A 21,350-nucleotide genomic window follows, 5' to 3' on the forward strand; every position below is an offset into this window, starting at 1 on the left:
TCACGAGTAAAACATTGAATGCTATAAACAGTAGCAAAGCTTCCATTATTCTCGGCTGCTGCGTCAGAAAAGTCCTTCATGGTATTGCAAACATTACGAGTCAGTCTTGTTATTCCCGTTTTACTGTAGTTGAGTAAGACTTACAAAGGATATCGTGGTAACTCGAAATGCAAGTCTCTTTGTGATAAAAAAATCCAGTCTTAATTGGTAATGAAAGGTATTGTGATATAGAAAACTTATTATCTTTCAAGTCCTGTAATTATATCCTTGCTGTGGATTTTTTATAACCTGTTGTTTTGCTTAATCAAGATAGAATGTTGATATTAGACCGTCACCATTAATGTCAAATTCCCCACAGTAAGAAATTCAACAGATGGATACATTATTGAAATCTGCCGTTTAGTAGCGGTGTAAACGCAATCCATCTGTCCATTTGTTACGTTAGATGTAATATGTATGCAGGCAGATTGAAATCTGATATTTAAACGAGTGTAATTATAGCTAGGCCAGTTATTTATTTAATGCCAATATGAAATAAAAAAACCTAATTACAGTCTTCAGTATAAGCAACGCGTGTGAGGTACTTCAGCCTTATCATAATTTTCATCTCTTTTCGAAACATTGTGAAGGAAAACGGATGTTATTTTATGAAACATATGTTACAGACTACAATTTTATCCTATACATTTCATACTCATGTCATCCTCTGAGCCTTTTTCCCAACTATGTTGGGGTCGGCTTCCAGTCTAACCGGATTCAGCTGAGTACCAGTGCTTTACAAGAAGCGACTGCCTATCTGACCTCCTCAACCCAGTTACCCGGGCAACCCAATACCCCTTGGTTAGACTGGTGTCAGACTTACTGGCTTCTGACTACCCGTAACGACTGCCAATACATTTCATACTATACTATAGTTATTTATATTTCAACTCAGATTAGCATAGTATCGATAATGAGTTAGTCTCGATGATCGCGTGATCAGCACTAATTAATCACAGCATGCTAAGATGATTTATGCTTCGCTCGTATTTATTATGTGGCAAATATTTTCGCTTTTAAATGGCAAATTATTGACGCATGTTTCTCAAAGAATTTGTTTTTATGGCACATAAAATCTAATTGCTAGTCACCGTTGCATAAAGAAATCTGAGTTATTTTAAAGTATGCATTATTAATGCAAAACTGTTTAAAAGAAAAGCCTATCTTCTAGCTAATTTAATAAGAGTATACACCCAAAAGGACTTTCACTTAAAACTGCAGAACAAACACAGGATTTACAAAACATGAAACATTTACAACATATGTTTGAAGGGCAAAAAAGTTCTTTTACACAATAACTTACAGAAAAAGGTTTTGAAATGAAACGAATTGCGCCATTGCGATGTTTTACAACACTATATTTCATTTTCCCCCCCAAAATTGTAAACCTTAAGCAACAATTAAGCCGACTAGATCGCAATCATTTAATCTTTCATCAAATAACAGGGGGTTAACAACATTAAGACATTCATTAAAGTAATTAAAAGATTGAAGAAATATGTGAAGTTTGATATAGGTATTGCTAAGGTATGTGTATGAGCACATTTCATACCACGCCCATGTAATGTAACCATCGATCTAGAAGTATCTAGAATAAACTAAGGCATATAATTTAAAATTATTTTGAGACAAAGCTGATAGGCTACTTTTGTCAATACCTAAGTAGTTTTACTTTTTCCAGAGATGAAAGACGTATGTTAATTGAATTAACTTAATTCTTACATATTGGCGATTTGCTTTCTATTCTAGAAATTGTACAGTACACACTATAGTTAGCGGATAAAGTTTGGACCACAGTTATATCAATTTAGGAAAAGGAATAACCTTGTTAGACTATTTTGTCCTTTCTACAACCTTAGAATTATTAGAGCATAGCATTTGAATTTGAATTTATCAAAAAATCTTGTTATTATTTACAAAATCAGTGAATATGATGAATTTGATAATATTTATACGTAGTAATTAAAATTTTAGGCCAAGGTATTTGAATGGGAGGTCACGAATTAGAACAAAGAATTAATTCGAAAGAAGTGGCTACTTAAGGCTTTGCGTACTTACGTCATAATGTGTAATCTAATACATGTGTGTACAAAAAATATTGGTAAGCAAGGTGCACACATTAATTGTATGTTTTGTAACATAATCCAGATAGCCATAGGTTAGTAGTGCAAATAATTCGGGACACATGTGTGATGTTATATTTTAATGCATTTGATCGTCGAATAGTTGATTTCGACCCTGATATCGTCTGCCTCTAGAAGAAACTACGTCTCGTACCCGAATAAAAACTAACCTCCTATATCGATGTCCAGGTTACTATGAATATCGACATCGGTTCAGCTGTGAGGCCAAAAAATGTTACTCGGGAAAAGTGTAGCTTTCAAACAGTGAAAGAATTTCAAAATCGGTTTTGGAGCCTTTAGGGTACACAAAAAAATCCTCTTTAATTATATTAGTACCTACATAAAGTTACCGAATAATGCCTTTCCCATCCACATGAAACTTTACCTCTACTTAAAAGGTTATTTGGCATCACAACCAGGCTAATACGGTTGCCAGCCAATCTGTTTCGTAATCAAGGTCAAATCTGAATTTCAGACATAACACAGGTCTACTTGCGAAAACATGCGAATTGTAAACGTTTACATTCATATTTTAAAATAGTTCTTGATATTTTGATTGTTTGTTTGCTTTAGAAATGAATGAGACGTTTGAGAATTTCAATTGCGTTATTCAGAGCAAATGGCACATCTACACATTGCTAACTGTTTGTAAAAATAAGTTAAGTTCAAGGCTTACCATTATTTCTAGTTTTGTACTAAAAAGAAACTACTATGTAGATGTATGCACCGACTCTGCTTTTTACCCGACTGCCCAGAAGGGTTCGGTTTTTCTTCAAAATGATTACAACACGGGAGAAGTTATAAAATTGATAACTGATTTAAGCGACATGAACAAAAAAATACCCTTGCACCTTTTTCGATAACCCGATACGAAATTTCTAGAATTTGACCTAATAACCTGTATCCAGCTGAGCTATAAAAATACTAGTGTAACAAAAACAGTGGGCTATCTAGCTCAGATGTAGGGCACGTATCAGGAACGCGACCTGACCCAGATTTTAGGATAAAAGATGCAGCAGTGTCATGTCCGACCTGTGTCGAGTACCTTACACTGAAGTAACTATGTAGGTATACTTGTGTACACAAATATGAACAAGTCAAGTGACGTCGGTACTTATAGGAAGTTTTTTTGGTGGGACATCATCATATGATCCCCTCCAGCTGTTGGTGCAGCGTGAGGGAGTGTCAGACTTACTGACTAAAACCCACCATGTTCCTTCTTAAGAGGATACCTTGTTGCGATGTTCACGGACGAACTGGGTAAATGGTTGAGAGAGATAGAACTATGCGATAGCAACGTAAATAGATAGAGAGAGGAAACATGCAACCTGCTCGAAAAAAAATAACGTAAGCGCCATACTAAAAAAAAAATTATTAAAAATTCAATTTTACGTTTCTTTAAAAACTGATTTCTGATTAATGTTTAATAAGATATTATCTACATTCTTCATTATTTTAATGCGACAGAAAGTACATGACTACGACATAAAATTCATAAAATGTTATTTTTAGAGGCAAGTTCTGATTTTTTTCTATCGAGAAAAGTTACTTGTTTTATGTTTTTGACTTCGTATTAATGGAGGTAATATAGTCAACAAACACATATAAAAAAAGTTAATTATTCTAATAAGTATTCTTAAATTAAAATTAACGCAAAAAATTGTTGAATTCCGAGGTATCGCCTTAAGCCCTTTCTGTACCATGGCTGCAGTAACTCTTTGAAACAATCCCGCAGACCAATATGAAGATTAACGGGAACAGAATCTATGAAGACACTCCGGAGGGTAGTTAGAGCTGAAAAATAACAGCTTGCAGCTGTCAATATGTAACGCATTTTGATATTTTGTATTCAATGTGGAAGAGTTATATTTGTTAACTCCGAGATTTATATTCCTATTGAAATGTCGTAAGCTATTTATTTTGCAGTACAACGCAGATAGTTCTAGTCAATGCAGTGATCAAGTTACTTACTGACTGACTTATTATTAAATTACGTTATTATTGACGAGGTAGGTATTAATAAGAATTACTGTTATTTAAAGGTCACTTAGTGTTTATTTATTTAAAGGAACACTTGAGCAATTTACATTTAAATCAAATGTTAAAAATACAAGTTTGTTTTGATAACAAGTAGGTTAAGAAATAAATAAAATAAGAGTTGAACTTGCAATTCGAGATTTCTTACTACAGACAGAATACAAACTAACTGACATTTGTACTGGTTTTTATTATTTGTTATTTTACTTAAATAAAAGTATATTATTTCAAGTTAAAAATAAATGTTTGTTCCAACAAGTAGTAGCAAAAAATAATAATATTGTTATTTAATTCGCTTCATATTCTCTATTTTGTTAAACTTTATAATTTGTTTTGATAACAGTCTGTGATCATCCACCTAAATACTTCGGTTGAAAAGGCAGACCTTTTAAAATTTAGGACGCAGAAACATCGAAGGTTAGGTACTTGGTACTCACCTCATCATAAGACCCTTATTTATTTACCAAAGGTACGTTTTTAATGCTAACTGAAGATCGCACCTGCCGCGTCTGCATTAAAACAGCACCAGATGCACTACTGGTTGGTATATATTTACATGAAACCGTTTTGGATCGAATCATCAGCAGCACGTGCAGTCGCCCTCAGATATCAATTGTTTTCATGCAGTCGCGGCATGTGCGGTTGCAGTCGTCAGCTAAGATTCAAAACGTACCTTAAGTCATGATAAACAATCACAGCGCTTAACTAATTAACCACAAGAAGATATAGCAGAGGCAGCCAATTAACACCTTAGAAGTGTTAGAAACAGAATATACTATCTAATCATTGTAAGGTTACCCTTGAATCAGAGGTTTTAGGAGATAAGGCAACATTATTAATTCCACAAACTTAGCAAACACTCAGTAACGGTCAAATTACGCATGTTTTTATCTATCGATAACTAGCTTTGCGCAGCGGTTGAACTCGCGTGCCGAAAAGGCCTTTTAGCTTTTAGCCTCCCTTTGTGTCCAGCTTTATAATATTAAGAATAGATTCCCGAGTTCTGTAGCTTTTGATTTAAGTATGAAATACGCCGCAAAACAGATGAGCTAGATGAGTTGTTTTGGAAGGCCAAACACCTACGATGAAACATTAACAAAAAGAGGACAAATAACTCTCACTCTTAACAATTTGTTTGCAACACAAAACGGCTGAGAATTTCTATTGTTCTTACAATTCGTGAACAATTAACAATAAAATAGCATAAATAGCAACTATGATGACTTATTGTTTTAAAGAAATAGCTGTAAAAAGATTGCAAACCACAGACGGTAACGGCTCAGCTGTTTACATGAATCAATACTATTCGTAGAAACTACGGTTCAAAGATGACAAATAAACTGGGTTAACCGACAAATATTGAGACGTGAACCGTTACTGAGAGCGTTAAAGTTTTGAATAAACTGGAGAACCTACCCAAGTATGCTATCCAGTGTGTACAAGTATCCTATTTTAATCTAAATCCAAGTCCAAGAAAATGTGATTAATGAATACATTTCAAGTTAATTAGGCAATTTCAAGGTAGAATAAAAGCCGATGTAGCAAATCAAAATTACAGGCTTCGGAGATTTTTATCTTAAAATTCAAATAGATCACGTATAAATCTGATTAAAATTAGAAGACAGTGAAGACGTAGCTATACCCTTAATTAAAAGGTAAAGGAACCCGGGGTGAATGACCGGGCTCAGATAAATTCGTCGAAACGTGATTAAGCCCTATTGATAAGGCTAAATTCGCTGAGAATAGATAGGGAACCCTATAAAGTGAAGTTTACTGTCTTAGGCAGGGCTAAAGCCTACTTCTATTTTATGAAACGTGTATTGATCCAAGATAAGTTTTTATAGGAGTTATTTTCTGATTTTCCTCTACATTTACAAGTTTGGAAGCCCCGAAACACTATAGCGATAATTTAAAGCTAATTTCTTTGACACAAAATTCTTATACTGCCATCCATGACGATTTTAAAGCCATAAAAATAAATTAGCCGAAACTTGAGACATTCTTGAAGTTTATCGCCACTTTCCTTTACGTAGGGGTCGAAATTATCATTTACATACCAAGTATGGTCGATACGACATTAAACTTCCTTATTGAAACCAAAAGGAGTAAGAGCCTTCGTTAAGATTCGATAATTGATAATGAATCAGAATCATGGCGGATATAATTTAACGTAGGGTATATTTTAATTAATAAGGACATATATTACGTTTTCTTTACTATTTTATGTTTATGGATAATTGTGATTCAGGAACATAGTTCCTTATCCTACAAACTGCTCCGAGTGCGTATTGCTCATCCACTTGGATTACAATTTATATTGCTCTAATGTGTTTGAATCACAAGGAAGAGTCAAACTCTTACTGACTATAACCTTAGTAACTATTTAGTAATATGTGCTATAACCCTCCTTTCGGAGTCGCCGTATCTTTTTCGAACAATGTGTAGTCCAAATAGTCAAACAGGTTCCAAATGCAATTAACAGCTCCAAAATCAAACTACATACACATTTTTTATAAAAAAAAAAAAAAAAAAAACAGATTTCGAAAACAGAACCGTGCAGACATTTCACAATGTTCTAACTAATGTTATCAAGTTCTAGGTTAGTGCCGGTCTATTCCTAGCCGGGTTGTTGACCTCGCGAGACTGCCAACCGGACAGATGTGGCTGCGCATGATAACTTTATTTGTAAACATATGGTTTTTGCCAATCTAGTTCTGTTACTGTTTTTTCTAATGTAAAGGTGTGCCACTTCAAGCTTTATGATCTTTCTTTTGTCTCGTATCAGCACACTTATTTTATTAAGGCGAAAGTTTATGAGTGTGTAAGTTTGTTAGGTACATATTGATCTTCATGAAACTTTGCAGTAACGTAGCTTATAAATGGGAATAACATATAGGCTACTTTTTATCTCGGTGCAAGAAGAAGTTACCCGATTGAGAAGGAGATGCCGCTGGAAGGCTTAGCCTACTTACTACAAAGAAAGTACAAAAAATAATTATGGGATCAAGGTTTTCAGCTGCATTATGTTAAAATACTTGCTGTTGTCCTTATATTAATCTGTCATTTTTTTGCCGCTGATGCTGAAGCTTATGCACACAAATGCAGACAATGATCAAAAAATAAATTGACTCTTCAAATAAAAGTGAAAGTTTAACTAACAACTCACTCGGATGAACTTTAGCACACAGTCAGTTTATTTCCACTATGACACATAGAATACTTTCTTCCATTTTGTAGACCAAATCTATATCTATTCTAATATATCTGTACCTCAGGAACTAACGGTCTGATTGGAACAAACATTGCTATGTTAGATAGTCTATTTACAAAAGCATTCCACAATCTACTATTTAACCAGGTGTGCGGAGTTGTTCCAAAAGGTAACAAGCAAAACCGCAGACCGAAACAGAGTTTTCATTAGGGACCCAACAAAATCAATTAGGTACCTATTAAGTTTAAACCTCAATTGAATATAGGGGCAGCACAAAAGAGTTAACACAATGCAAGTCGATTCACACCCTTTGGGCAAGCGGTATTGTCCACTTAAATAAGGCAAAAAAGGGTGTACCTTGCTATGTGAATGGAAAGGCCGAATTTTATCAAAGACCCTTTGGCTGACCTTGAAAATGTTGGGTTGAAAGTGATCATGTGACCGCGTAGGTATGAACTCTTAGATTTTCAGAAAAGGTCGAATTTTGTGAGGCCTCCAGCAGCAATATACCTGCTTCCTGTGGGTACTCCGCGCATCTAGATAAAAAGTTGGCTATCTAGAACTGAAATATTTTTCTAATCGGTCCAACAGTTCCTGGTAAGTCTTCAAGCAAAGAAAGAAACAGACAGACTCTTCACCACATCATTTCATTTCAACACATCTCCATCTATGCTATGCGAACGTCCTACAACATACGTTATAGAATGTCGTCAAGACGTTGTACATATGATTTTCCACTTCGTTTCTTACAAAAACCTTAAAGCATAAAACAAATGCTCAGTTTTTCCATTTTCCTGGAAAACTTTTCCGTTACTTTGTTCGCTGAAATTATATTCAGACTTTAATGTACATTAAAACCGCATTGTTCCCGGCGTCTTCAAGCGAAATGGTTACCAACAGTGAAACAGTGTTAAGTTTATTTATCCATATTTATATGGAAGATCTTTTTTTAAACCTTAAAAATATCGTACATGATAAAATAAAATGTCTGTTGCGCTTTCAAGTAAACACTTATAAAATGATATACATAAAATTTGGTATATACACAGATAGTCTAACGCCTGAGAAAGGTCACAGGCTACTATTTATCTGAGTGTGGCAAGCATTTCTCTGGCCGGGCTTGTTTATTCCATAATTATTTAATCAATTTCCAAACACACAGATTTATTTATTTCAGCATTAAAAGCACACATTCACAAGTTACACAGAAAGTTAATTTAAATAATTAATGACTACTACAGAAAATTATTGTTTGAAGTCTCAGTAAGTTATGAATAATTCTGTTTTAATTACAATCATATTTCCTTTTTACATTTCAAGGTAAAGCTTATTGTTTTCAAAATATTGCCCATGGTCGGTTGGGAAATGTGGATTTTAATTGATTTCGTACTTATGTGTGAAGGATAATCATTCAAATTACCATTATTTACACAAATGAATAAATAATTGAGTGTAAGTTTGTTTATCAAAATAATAGGTAATAGAAATCTACACTACTATTATAAAGAGGAAAACTTTGTTCGTTTGTTTGTTTGGTTGCAATGAATAGGCTCAAAAACTACTGGACCGTTTTTTTTTAATTCTTTCACCATTTAAAAGCTACATTATCCACGAGTAACATAGGCTATATTTTATCCCGGTACGGGCAGTAGTTAACACGGGACACGGGTAAAACCGCGGGAAAACGGCTAGTAATATATATGTTAGCTGATATGTTTAAAATGTTCAGATAGTTGTAAATATAAGGAACTTGAGGCTATTTTTTGTGAAGGCAGTAATTTCCTTTGCGGAAAAACACACACTAAAAACTAGTAATAAAATAAACTGTAGTTAGCTTAACGTTTCAAAGAACCTTTTGTAGTCATATTTAAAATAAAATGTTGACTTTGAAACCAGTATTAAAAAGATGGTTTTCCTGTCCACCCAAGAAAAGTGGAGTTAGAAATAAACCAAATTAGAATTAGCTCAGACGAATATACCAGTGAGGTAATATTCTAGCGTGTCAATCCGAAACACGTGTACTTCTATTTATAACTGCGCTGTACACGGTTTGTGAAGCAGTTTAACTGTAGGGTTAGCACTTAAAAATGCCATAAATAGGTCTTAACCTTTAACTAGGTCTTTTTTTTTTTCATGTTTCTAATGTTTCTAATAACTGGATTGACAGTCTGAAAGAAGACATTCATGGATAAGAAGGGAGTAGGTGTTAGTGTGAGGCTGTCAGAAAAGAATGGAAACGGAAAACATATTACGCCGACCGCTAGTAACTTGGGAATACGGTAGAAAGAAGAAGATCTTCCATATGACTGGACCGACATGATAATTATGAACTTGCCCTTAACAAAGATAACATATTATTCACTTCTTTACTTATTTATTATATCACCAGTATGTAAAAGAGGGCGTCTCTTATTGTATTCAACGCATGACCAATAACTTCACCAAGAAATTCGTTGTAAAACCTGCAGCTTCTCAAAATTTCAACAACTAAATCATTTCCACCTCACAAGAACAAAATTTAATTTAGCACAGTAAAATTGACAGCCCTATCTAGCAGTAATCACAAGCCAGTTAATTATCACGGCCCATTTAGAACTGCTCTTGATTGCTAAGTGTTTGTGCGTCTTCCAGAATGTCTTAATTATTAACTCCGTGTTTACTTCAGTCGGTAAAGCCACTACTATTGCGCCTAGGTTTAGAAATTAACTGTTGATAGATACATCAATGATTTATTTAGGGATATTATAAATTGCATATCAAATAAATAATCGCCTATCAATTAATACTCATCATTTATATTCTTTTTTACATCAAATAACTTAGTTCACTACAAATAAACTAAATGTTTAACAACACTCAAACTGCAGATAATTCGAAATTATACATCAATATGACATTGCTTTTTTTATTATAATGCAATACACTTAAATTTATTCTTGTACAAAAATACTACATACATAGCATTAATACTGACTGCACAGCAAATTTTCCATATTTCATAGCAAAATAACTATCCCAGTCGCATATTAACCAGTAAGTACAACAAAACCTGTTCATCATATTTGTCTTAATTTTCAAGAAGCCATGCTCGACAAATTAAATGATTATTATAACAAAAAAATCCTGTCACATTGCATTATTTCTAAAAACAGAACAAATTAACTGAAAAAGGTTCGCGGCTTCGCGCGCTTTTTCGTCACTGGAGTGCAGAGTGGCGCGAGTGAGTAAGATAGAGTTCAATTAAAAAATATTGTATTAAAAATTGAAGCTAGTAACGAAAACAAATCGCTGCAAAACCGACTCCACGTAGTCTTGTCTGCCCTACCCCTAGAGTGCAATTCAAAACCGCGTAGGCGCGGAGGGGCGAGGCGGCCTGCGAGCTGAGGAGCAGGTAATTTTAACGCTCGCCAACGCGGTTGAGGCTGGCCGGCTCGGCCGGCCAGTAAGCCGAAGCTGCGGTGGTGAGCGTGAAAATCATCTGCGACGATAAGCTCGCATTTGACCGCCGGAGCCACGAAGCGCCGGAGCCGTGACAGAAGTGATGCTTGCTGCATGTTGCATGCTTACTTCCATGTTGCATGCCTGGTTACATGCTGCATGCCTGCTTTCATGCTTCAGGCTTGTTTGCATGCTTCTTACAGGAAAATAAAAATTCCAAAACTATGCCAAAAGATGATTCTGACTATAAACATTCTGAAATATGATATTATAGTAGTAGCCTTTTAATGACTACTTATATGAAATGTATGCCAAAAGGAAATACTGACAATGACTGACAATGCACCAGCCCTATTTTTTTAAAGAACTATAGTATGTATATGCAAGCATATCATCGGACTTGCGATCCGACTCAAGTACGTGGCGCCAGCTGCAGAAGCTAAAAATGTTGCCTATTATTAATAGGGCAAAAAAGGAAACGTGTACGCCCCGCGAAAGCAAGACGCGCTTTAATAATTCAATAAATTACAATTTTGTATTTAATTTTATATTTTTTTGCTGGTCTCATTATGCCGTAATTAATAAATAATAAGATGACTGAGACAAATAAAATGCTGTTTCATTCTGAAAAACTGCTGTAAATAATATAAAAATAGAAGCTATATTTAAAAGAAAAAGAGTTAACATGTATAATGTGCATTAAGATTATTAGCTGTGCATTGATGAAAAAGCTTTTGCTTTAGGAAAAATCGCTGTACGCTGCGAAAATAAATTGTAGTGTGTTTAGTGATATTTTGAGTTGAATATTTTGCTGTGCAATCAGTAATTTTGATGGGAATTCGGAATCTTATTGCATAGAAAAAGGATATTTTTTGATTTGCGTTTAAATACTACCCATTTATTTATACCACTAATGAGAAATATGACCTACCAAGCCTCTGAAGCAAACAACAGCCCACCTACATTAGTACTGAATGTCTTAAAATATTTTCAACAGTAGGTATAGTCAACAAGGTGATTCACACACGCCACCGCACACCGCCGCGGCATGCGGTGAAGCGGATCACATGTTTCATTGGCCAACAGTTTAATCTTTCTATCCGATTTGCGATTAGAGATTGAATTATCCAAATAAATTGTCTTTCATTCTCCAATCGCCACCAAGCGCGAGCGATTTTCTCTAGTCCACACTAACCTTGGTGCAGAAGGAACACCCGCATCCGGAGATGAGGGTCACTTTATCAGCCGTAGCGTCCTCTAAGCAGAGCTTGCAGTTGATGGGGGCGGCCGGCACAAAGCCACCACCAGCGCCGTCCAGGGAATACCTGGCGAACAAACATAGATCTGACATTAGAGAATGTTCTAAGGACAGGGTGGATGAAGGTTATTTGTTATTGAGTAAAAGGCATAAAACTCAATAGCAGCCTTTATTACGGGCTAGCTGTTTCAAGCGGTGTCACTCGCGTTCCCGCAGTTCCCGTTGAACTGCTTCCAGTGCCTAGATAAAATATAGCCTATATTACTCGACGATAGTGTAGCTTCCTAACAGTGAAAGAAAAACTCAAATCATTTCATTAGCTTTGACGCCTTTAGGGCACAAAAAATCCTCTTAGGTAATAAAATTTGTGTAGAAGTATAGATTCCATCTTTCATCATTTTACAGAAGGCTCGCATCAGCTTAACATATCGAGAATCTCCTAATAACCTGGTTGTGACCATACCTGGAGCCTCCAGCACCGGCGAGAGACAGCAGCGAAGAACAACGGGAGCAGACGGAGGGCGCGCGCAGTCTATTGTGAGCTCGAATCGGCTCCGAGGACTTCTCGCGGTCAGTCAGTGCGAGGACCGTCGAGCATTTCCGAAGACCTGGTAGAAGAAGAAAGATTGTCAATTATTTATTATTATGCATGGTCTCGTATAAGTGAAAGAGTATACTAACATTATACACATTATTTTGTCACATCTATGTCATTGTAGTACCTAAATTAAATAAATAAATACATACTAGTTTCATACAGCAAACCTAAGCTATTGGGCAAAGTTTTCCTTTCATAAAAGGAGCTTTGGAAAACTTCCTGGAATCACGGTTCACTCCAAATAAAATTTCTCTTGCAACATAATTCCGAGAAAGCAAAATGGATGCGTTTCAAAGCGTCAGGAATTCGTGGAATATATTGCAAAGCTCGCCTGAATACCAGCTTCATTGTTACTTATAACTACAGCAGTAACTCCAATATACTCCCACATTCTATGTTTCCACAGAAGCTTACTTAGTAATCAACTATTTAATAATGCATGTCCTGAATTAATTCCGGAATCTCTCTGAGTTCTAGTTAGACACGGGTATTAAGTTACCTACACTACCTTCCGTTCTGAGATAGAAATTCTCAACGTAAAATTTAAACTAGGTACTACACCGCAGTTGCAATATTAAATTCCCAATACCTGAGGAGTTATTCCCTCAAAGATATTTGCTTTCAGCTTCAATAACTTAGCCACGCTCACTAAAATGTCTGCTTCAATTGAAACTTATTGAAGTATGAATTTATTCAGAATATGTACTTGAAACTTTTGTTAAAAATTAAATTATAAATTTAAAAAAACCCCCGACCCAAAAAGTACGCAATTAGTATGACAAAAGGTTAAAAACGCTAAACCCTATAAAAAGCAAAAAATAACTTTTAACTCTACGTAAGTACCAACTAAAGCGACGGCGCGCGTTGTTCGACGGCGCGCGTTGTTCCACGCGCTCCTCAAAGAGATGTCAGCAACCCCAGCGGGGCCCAGCAGGGCCAAGGCCTGCCGGGGCTGCGGGTTGTTCGAAAGAGCTACCGCGGCCCTGGTACATAAAAGGCCTATGACGGAACACGACGATTTTAGTCAGTAAGAGTCTGACACTCCCTCACCGCTGCTAACCCACAGCGGGAGGAGTCATTTGATGATTTTACGTCGCTAAAAAAAAAAAAAAAAAAGGACCAACTACAGCATGTCAGACTAAACTAAATTTTGTCGTGTCGGGGGACCGCTCTAATTTATTAGCCTAACGTTAGAAGTAATTAAGTATATACATACTACTTATAACGGTGTATATAATTTTGTTTTATACGAATGTTGTAATTAGGTAGGTATCATTTGATTTATGTAAGTATTTTTGAAGGTAAAAAGCGGTCCCCCGACACGTCAAAATTTAGTTTAGTCTGACATGCTTTAGTTGGTCCTTTTTTTTTTTTTTTTTTTTTTTTAGCGACGTAAAATCATCAAATGACCCCTCCCGCTGTGGGTTAGCAGCGGTGAGGGAGTGTCAGACTCTTACTGACTAAAATCGTCGTGTTCCGTCATAGGCCTTTTATGTACCAGGGCCGCGGTATCTCTTTCGAACAACCCGCAGCCCCGGCAGGCCTTGGCCCTGCTGGGCCCCGCTGGGGTTGCTGACATCTCTTTGAGGAGCTCGTGGAACAACGCGCGCCGTCGAACAACGCGCGCCGTCGCTTTAGTTGGTACTTACGTAGAGTTAAAAGTTATATTTTGCTTTTTATAGGGTTTAGCGTTTTTAACCTTTTGTCATACTAATTGCGTACTTTTTGGGTCGGGGGTTTTTTAAAATTTATAATTTTATTTTATTTCATGCTTTTTGAAGGAGCTCCTTAATTTTTCCTTCTTTCAGTTAATTTCTTTTATTTTAAGATGGGGTCGCTCTATGCGATCTCGGCCAAAGGATGCTGTTTAACAATCCTCATAACATACTGGCTCTGGGAGAATTGCACAGATTGAGGAAACATAAACCTTTGGTCATTCTAGATTTTCAGCGAAGATATAAATCGGTTTATCCGTTTCATTCCGGCATTCCAGGGTTTCATCCGCCACATCCCATTTCCAGTATCAGGTTCTCGTCAATTGAAGAGAACTAGTCAAGACAAATTCAACGAGCCCAAACTCGATGGGTTTACTAAAAGGCAGTTCAGGGTTACGTCTCCTACCTTCGTGCCCTTACAGCAGACCAGCTCAGTGGTTCCAGAAGACATTAGTGTTTCAAATTTCAGATCCCACACATGCTTGCAAGTAAACTGAGCGTGTAACATTCCTCTCACACCTAACAAACGAGCTGATGACCTTGAAGACCTGAACCGATTTCCACCAAACATAGCTAAGAACACTCCCGAATGACACTCCTTTTAAACAAAAAAAACCGCATTACAATCGGATCATCCGTTTGGGAGCTACGATGCCACATACACACACACACACACACACACACACACACACAGACACGTCAAACTTATAACACCCCGTCGTTTTTGCGTCGGGGGTTAAAAACTAATATCTACAATGAATTATCACTGGAAATTGGTTATGCACTTCAAGCGTGATATGACGACAGATTATAACATTAGGGTGCGTCCACATCTGGCGAATGCGCCGCGAATGCGCAGCACGCGAGCCGATCGCGAGCTGTCCGCGAGCTGCGCGCGTGCATTTTTGTTCGTGCGCCGCTTCTGCGCCGCCCGCGCGCAGCTCGCGCGCGACCTAAGCGCCGCACGCGAGCGGCGCGCAGGCGGCGCGTGACGTCTGCCATCTTCGATAGTACTGAGCCAATATACGGAACTGTAAGGGCGAGAACTGATTCCGCGCAGATCGCGCGCCGCTCGCGCGCTCTATACGAGCCTTGCGTAAGTTGCGCTAAAGAGGCGCACCGAACTATTGCAGTGACTGCACGCGCGCAGCTCGCGGACAGCTCGCGATCGGCTCGCGTGCTGCGCATTCGCCAGATGTGGACGCACCCTAAAAAGTTACTCGTAGCTTGTATCATACATTTTATCTCATATCAATAAACATGCAAAGAACTCGATAAATACATAAACAACTTTTGGTGAAAGTACGACTTATCATGGTCAGATTACGAAAACGAAATTAATGCACCTCAATTATTTCTGTCCTTCGTTTAAAATTAACAATCAAATGAAAACAAGTGATTACCTTCAAGACGTAAGACCCTTGGAAATCATAATTGATAAAGACAAAGGGACAAAGAACGTCCAAAACAATAAACTCAAAATTTACATAAAATATCCAGAACAAAGCAAAGCCCAGTAGCTACTTAAAGAAACGCGTAAAATTGTTTCTTAAGTCCTTCAAGTCGAGATTCAATACAAACGCGAAAAGAAAGCAGAAATCCTCGTAAAGAAAAAAGCTAATATCGCCCAATCCAAACAGTACGAAGAGGCAAAATATGAGAAAATATAAAATTCAATGACTTTCATACAAAACTTGTTGGAACAAGCACAAATATTTACAACGAACGATGTTTTCAAAAGCTCGAGAGGCTTTCCAGTTAAATAAAAGTTTGAATGAAAAACATTGTTTTTTAGATTGGTCTGCATTTTGATGAATCGAAAAACCGGTCAAGTTGAAAATACTTTAATTTCGACGGTCTTTCTGCCGATTCATACACATATATATAGGTAGTTCTTCAAATTACGATTCCGTGTTTCATCGTCTTCAACAACTTACTCTAGAGGACGCTACATATTATAGACTTAATCATTCTTTAATTCAAAGGCGAGAAAATAAAACAAATATAATCCAGCAAGAGTTACAATCAATAACTCGAACCGCATCCATCGTATAACTTCCGTACACCAGGTATATTATTACCCATTTCCCGCAAACGTTATGGAATTTTCCTGGATAATTTTTAAAACGATATATCAACAAGGGCGTTACTAATTGGCAATCACAGGCCCTTGAAAGCAACCCGTGTGAGCTCGACCCAATTGCGATGTGGTAACATATTTATGTCAATCCACGCTATTTCCCAGGAGTAATGAGAGCTGCGAAGCCCGTAGTTAATGCAGATTACCATCTACTGGGGATCAAGTTTGATTATATTATCTATACAAATAAATCTGTAAAAAAACTGTGTCTGTACATTGAATATATTAAAAAAATAATAATTGGGTGGGGTTTAGAAACAGTAATGGAGCACAAATCCAAAAAAAAAAATCTGTCTGTATGTCTGTTTGTTTGTACACGCTAATCTGCCGAACTACTGAACAGATTTCAATGATTTTTTCTTTGTTGTGTCAGTATTAAGCCTGGTCAACATATAGGCTATAATTTATCTTCGAAACTTGAAGACCTGATGCAGAACACCAACAGACCAACAAAACTATAAGAGATACAAAAATGGTGTCATGGCAAAAATTGTTTCATGTGATGAGCATTTTCAGCTGAGATAATAAATTTGAAGATCTGGAACACCTGATGTGGAACCCCAAGAGCCCAGCTTCTCTGTACCATATACAGGTATGCCGATTTAGCAAAGGTTGTTCAATTTGATAAGCACTCTCTGTTGACTTATAAAAATTGAAGATGTAAAACACCTGATGTGGAAACCCAGGAGCCCAGCTAGACTATAGCTTATAAAGATATGACGTTTTAGCAAAAGTGGTTCAATCTGATAAGCACTCTCTATTTTTAACCCCCGACGCAAAAACGACGGGGTGTTATAAGTTTGACATGTCTGTGTGTGTGTGTGTGTGTGTGTGTGTGTGTGTGTGTGTATGTGGCATCGTAGCTCCCAAACGGATGATCCGATTGTAATGCGGTTTTTTTTGTTTAAAAGGTATGTCAGTCGGGAGTGTTCTTAGCTATGTTTGGTGGAAATCGGTTCAGGTCTTCAAGGTCATCAGCTCGTTTGCTAGATGTGATAGGAATGTTACACGATCAGTTTACTTGCAAGTATATGTGGGATCTGAAATTTGAAACGCTAATGTCTTTTGGAATCACTGAGCTGGTCTGCTGTTAGGGCACGAAGGTAGGAGACGTAACCCTGAACTGCCTTTTAGTAAACCCATCGAGTTTGGGCTCGTTGAATTTGTCTTGACAAGTTCTCTTCATGTTTCTGATTGACGAGAACCTGATGCTGGAAATGGGATGTGACGGATGAAACCCTGAAATGCCGGAATGAAACGGATAAACCGATTTATATTTTTGCTGAAAATCTAGAATGTCCAAATGTTTCTCAATCTGTGCAATTCTCCCAGAGCCAGTTTGTCATGAGGATTGTTAAACAGCTTCCTTTGGCCGAGATCGCATATAGCGACCCCATCTTAAGATAAAATAAATTAAATGAAAGAAGGAAAAATTAAGGAGCTCCTTTAAAAAGGATGAAATAAAATTAAATTATAAATTTAAAAAAACCCCCGACCCAAAAAAGTACGCAATAATTATGACAAAAGGTTATAAACGCTAAACCCTATAAAAAGCAAAAAATAACTTTTAACACTACGTAAACTAAATTTTGACGTGTCGGGGGACCGCTTTTTACCTTCATAAATACTTACATAAATCAAATGATATCTACCTAATTACAACATTCGTTAAAAAAAAAAACACGTATCTAAAGTAATGAATTAGAGCGGTCCCCCGACACGAAAAAATTTAGTTTACGTAGTGTTAAAAGTTATTTTTTGCTTTTTATAGGGTTTAGCGTTTATAACCTTTTGTCATAATTATTGCGTACTTTTTTGGGTCCTTACATACCTAGACGTGGCGTCACGAGCCCCCACTCTCCGAATTTTTTGCGTTATATATATCTCATTATTATTTTGTATGTCTCTTCCAGACCTCGGGACTACAGAGTTCCGAATTTTCGGGAGGCAAACGTGAGGCCAAAGCCAACACGCTGAAGCCCTTTTGAGACAACTTTAATGAAATGGTGACACAAAACCGACAATTATCCCTTTATATACTATAGAAATGAACCCAAGGACAATCCCCGGTGAACGTCGTTAAAAAAAAAGACAATTTGTGCTATACCATTGCGAACTGTGGATGAATACTACTTGGGCTATTGTGATGGGATGCTAATGGACTAGGAATGGGGAAACTACGGGAACTATGGCACCTGCCGATGACAATGTATTAGATACATGTAAAAATGGCAGGTGGAGACTCGCCAGCTCACTTACTGGGCCCCGGGAATCTGTCACTGAATAGCAACAAAAGGGCAACAGGGACATGAGCGGCTGAAGTGTGAGGATACCTCGGCGGATTTTAAACGCAGATTACGCGCTCCCTGTGGGTCACTTACCACGAGGCACCTATCCTCCGAGCAGGGCTACTAACCCTGCTCAAGCGACTCCACTCTGGATGGTCAAGCCAAGCCAGAGGCGTGAGACCTACCCCCGTCATGGTTCACTCCGACCGGCCGGAGATGGGGGGCAGTATCCTCTCCCTGGAGAACTCAGTATATATGCCCCGCGGGGTCGCTACTCCCCGTCATCAGCCTCAGATGTCCTGCGATGCTTATATCTCATTATTATTGTCGTTATTATCTCAAGAGCCTTTGTCCCAATTATGTTAGGGTCGACTTCCAGTCACGATGCAACTGAGTACCAGTGTTTTAAAAGGAGCGACTGCCTATTTGACCTCCATAGCCCGGTTAACCGCTCAACCCAACACCCCTCGGTAAAACTGGTCAGACTTACTGGCTTCTGACTACCCATAACGACTGCCAAGAATGTTCAATGACAGCCGGAACCTACAGTTTAACATCCCCTCCAAATAACGGTAATTGGTATCCAAAATATACGTAGAAAGTACATACGAACTTAGAAATGTTGCATTGGCAGGTACTTGCCAGACCTGGAATCAAAGACGCACGCTCATACTTGAGAGATTGGTTCTCTACCCACTAAACCACCACGACTTCCACTAAGTCATCACGACTTTGTCATCTCAGTAACATTTAATGTTTTTTTACGTAATAATACGTGTAATATTTTTGCCACACACAACTTAAATGCGGACTAATTAGAATAACTACTTTTATCCCTATGGTCACGTCTATTGCGGTTCAGTTCTCAGCGTTTTGTTGAGTCTGCTGTGCTTTTGCCGTTAAAGTACAAAAATTAAATATATGGAACATTTCTAATGGCTATGCGTATTCCGTTGTTTTCAAGTCAACGGGCCCTTAAACTTCAATATCAGACGATTCAGATCTTTGATTTTGCTGACCCCGTAGTCGCTGGCATAATGGACAGGATCCGCGTACGAAGTCGCGGGCAGAAGCTAGTATTATATATTATTATTTGAAGCGGATTTTTTGTTTCAATATTCGCTTTTGTGTTATTTATTGCGTGGAAAATTATTTGGTCGAGGTTAAAGAGATATGCCATCACATAAATAAGTACTGTTCGGAACGTACTATTTACATGTCGAAGTGTCGAAACATAGTTCAGGAGACAGCCCACAGTTTTTTCAAAAAGCAAACTGACAATAAAAAATCGCAATCATGAAAAACAGAAGGCATACATATTCTTCCGATCAACAAAACGCACAATTCACCTCATAAGATCGAATTCCAATAAAAAAACATCGAGTAAAGAGGTCAGTAATTACATGTATCTAACTGTATGTAACAAAAGTCTAACTCACCTTCCAGCAAAGGTTGCGGCTGCGATAGCACCGAGTCCCTGGAAGCTGCCCTACGGACCGGCTTCGCGGGCCTTGCCAAGGACTTGAGCCCCCCGCTCAGGATCAGCTCCAGGGCCCTTCGCCCGCCAGGCCCAGTCGCGCCTGCTCCCATCTGGGGATAAAAAGAAACAAGTTTCAAATATAGACAAACTTTTTTTTGTAAAAATCGTCATCAGAAACGAATGGAAAATCCGATTAGCTCTATCTCGAATAGTCGTAATTTTATATATAGATGACCTTATGTGGCGAAAAAAATTGCATAACAATTGGGTGCTACATATTCTAAGAGATTTCACAATGTAAAATCATGCTAAGTCATCATTACGCCTCGAGACAGACAGACAGACTAAGCCATATATTATTTGAACTCTGATAAGAGTAGTAGGTACAGATTTATTTCATTACTGTATTATTAAGCTGACGCAAAGCAAACGCTTCTGGATGAATTTTGATGAAACTTGGCAGAGATATTAACATATAGACCAATTTTTATTTATAAGCAGAGAGCCCTTGGACGCAGGTGAAACTGTGGCCAAAGACTAGGCTCTAATAAAGACTTCATGGTTAAAAACAAGTATGATAACAAGGCTCAGTTGCTTACGGATGTTGTTCATATAGTTTTTTTTTGCCTTTTTTTTTAAACGCTATCCTTTGAACATAAATAAAGGCAGGTAAATAGCAACAGGTGAACAACACTGGGCTTAACGAAGGGCAAATTCAAGTGTTGACTTTTGAAATTATAATTTAACCTTGGCAGCACCGATAAATAAAAACTTTAATAATTTGAGCGGTGTGAAAGATGCGGAAAAACAGAGCCGCCCAGTCCAAATCACTGCGGCTGTGTAATAACTAAGATCTGATATCCATACTCTGAAGTTGAAGAAGCTCATAAAGCGTTGAGATAATACCACATTGTAAGACGTCTTGTCAATTTCGGCTGGTAAATATCTTAATCTATGTTTTGTATCAACATTGACACCTATTATGAAGGACACAGGTAAAAACAACTTTTTCTCAAAATCCTT

At 37.4% G+C, this 21,350-nt stretch overlaps 1 protein-coding gene across 2 annotated transcripts in view; it reads right to left on the reverse strand.

Annotated features, from left to right (window-relative positions):
• LOC124634817 overlaps nucleotides 1-21,350 on the reverse strand; it is a 92,311-nt gene that overhangs the window by 18,672 nt on the left and 52,289 nt on the right. For both annotated transcript variants that reach the window (XM_047170457.1, XM_047170456.1), the window contains 3 exons: nucleotides 20,287-20,437; nucleotides 12,570-12,714; nucleotides 12,044-12,173 (listed from right to left, as the gene is read on the reverse strand). In XM_047170457.1, coding sequence (XP_047026413.1) covers nucleotides 12,044-12,173; nucleotides 12,570-12,714; nucleotides 20,287-20,437 — 426 coding nt within the window. The remainder of the gene's footprint in view (nucleotides 1-12,043; nucleotides 12,174-12,569; nucleotides 12,715-20,286; nucleotides 20,438-21,350) is intronic.

This window comes from Helicoverpa zea, chromosome 12, assembly GCF_022581195.2.
Source record: "Helicoverpa zea isolate HzStark_Cry1AcR chromosome 12, ilHelZeax1.1, whole genome shotgun sequence".
NCBI lineage: Eukaryota > Metazoa > Arthropoda > Insecta > Lepidoptera > Noctuidae > Helicoverpa > Helicoverpa zea.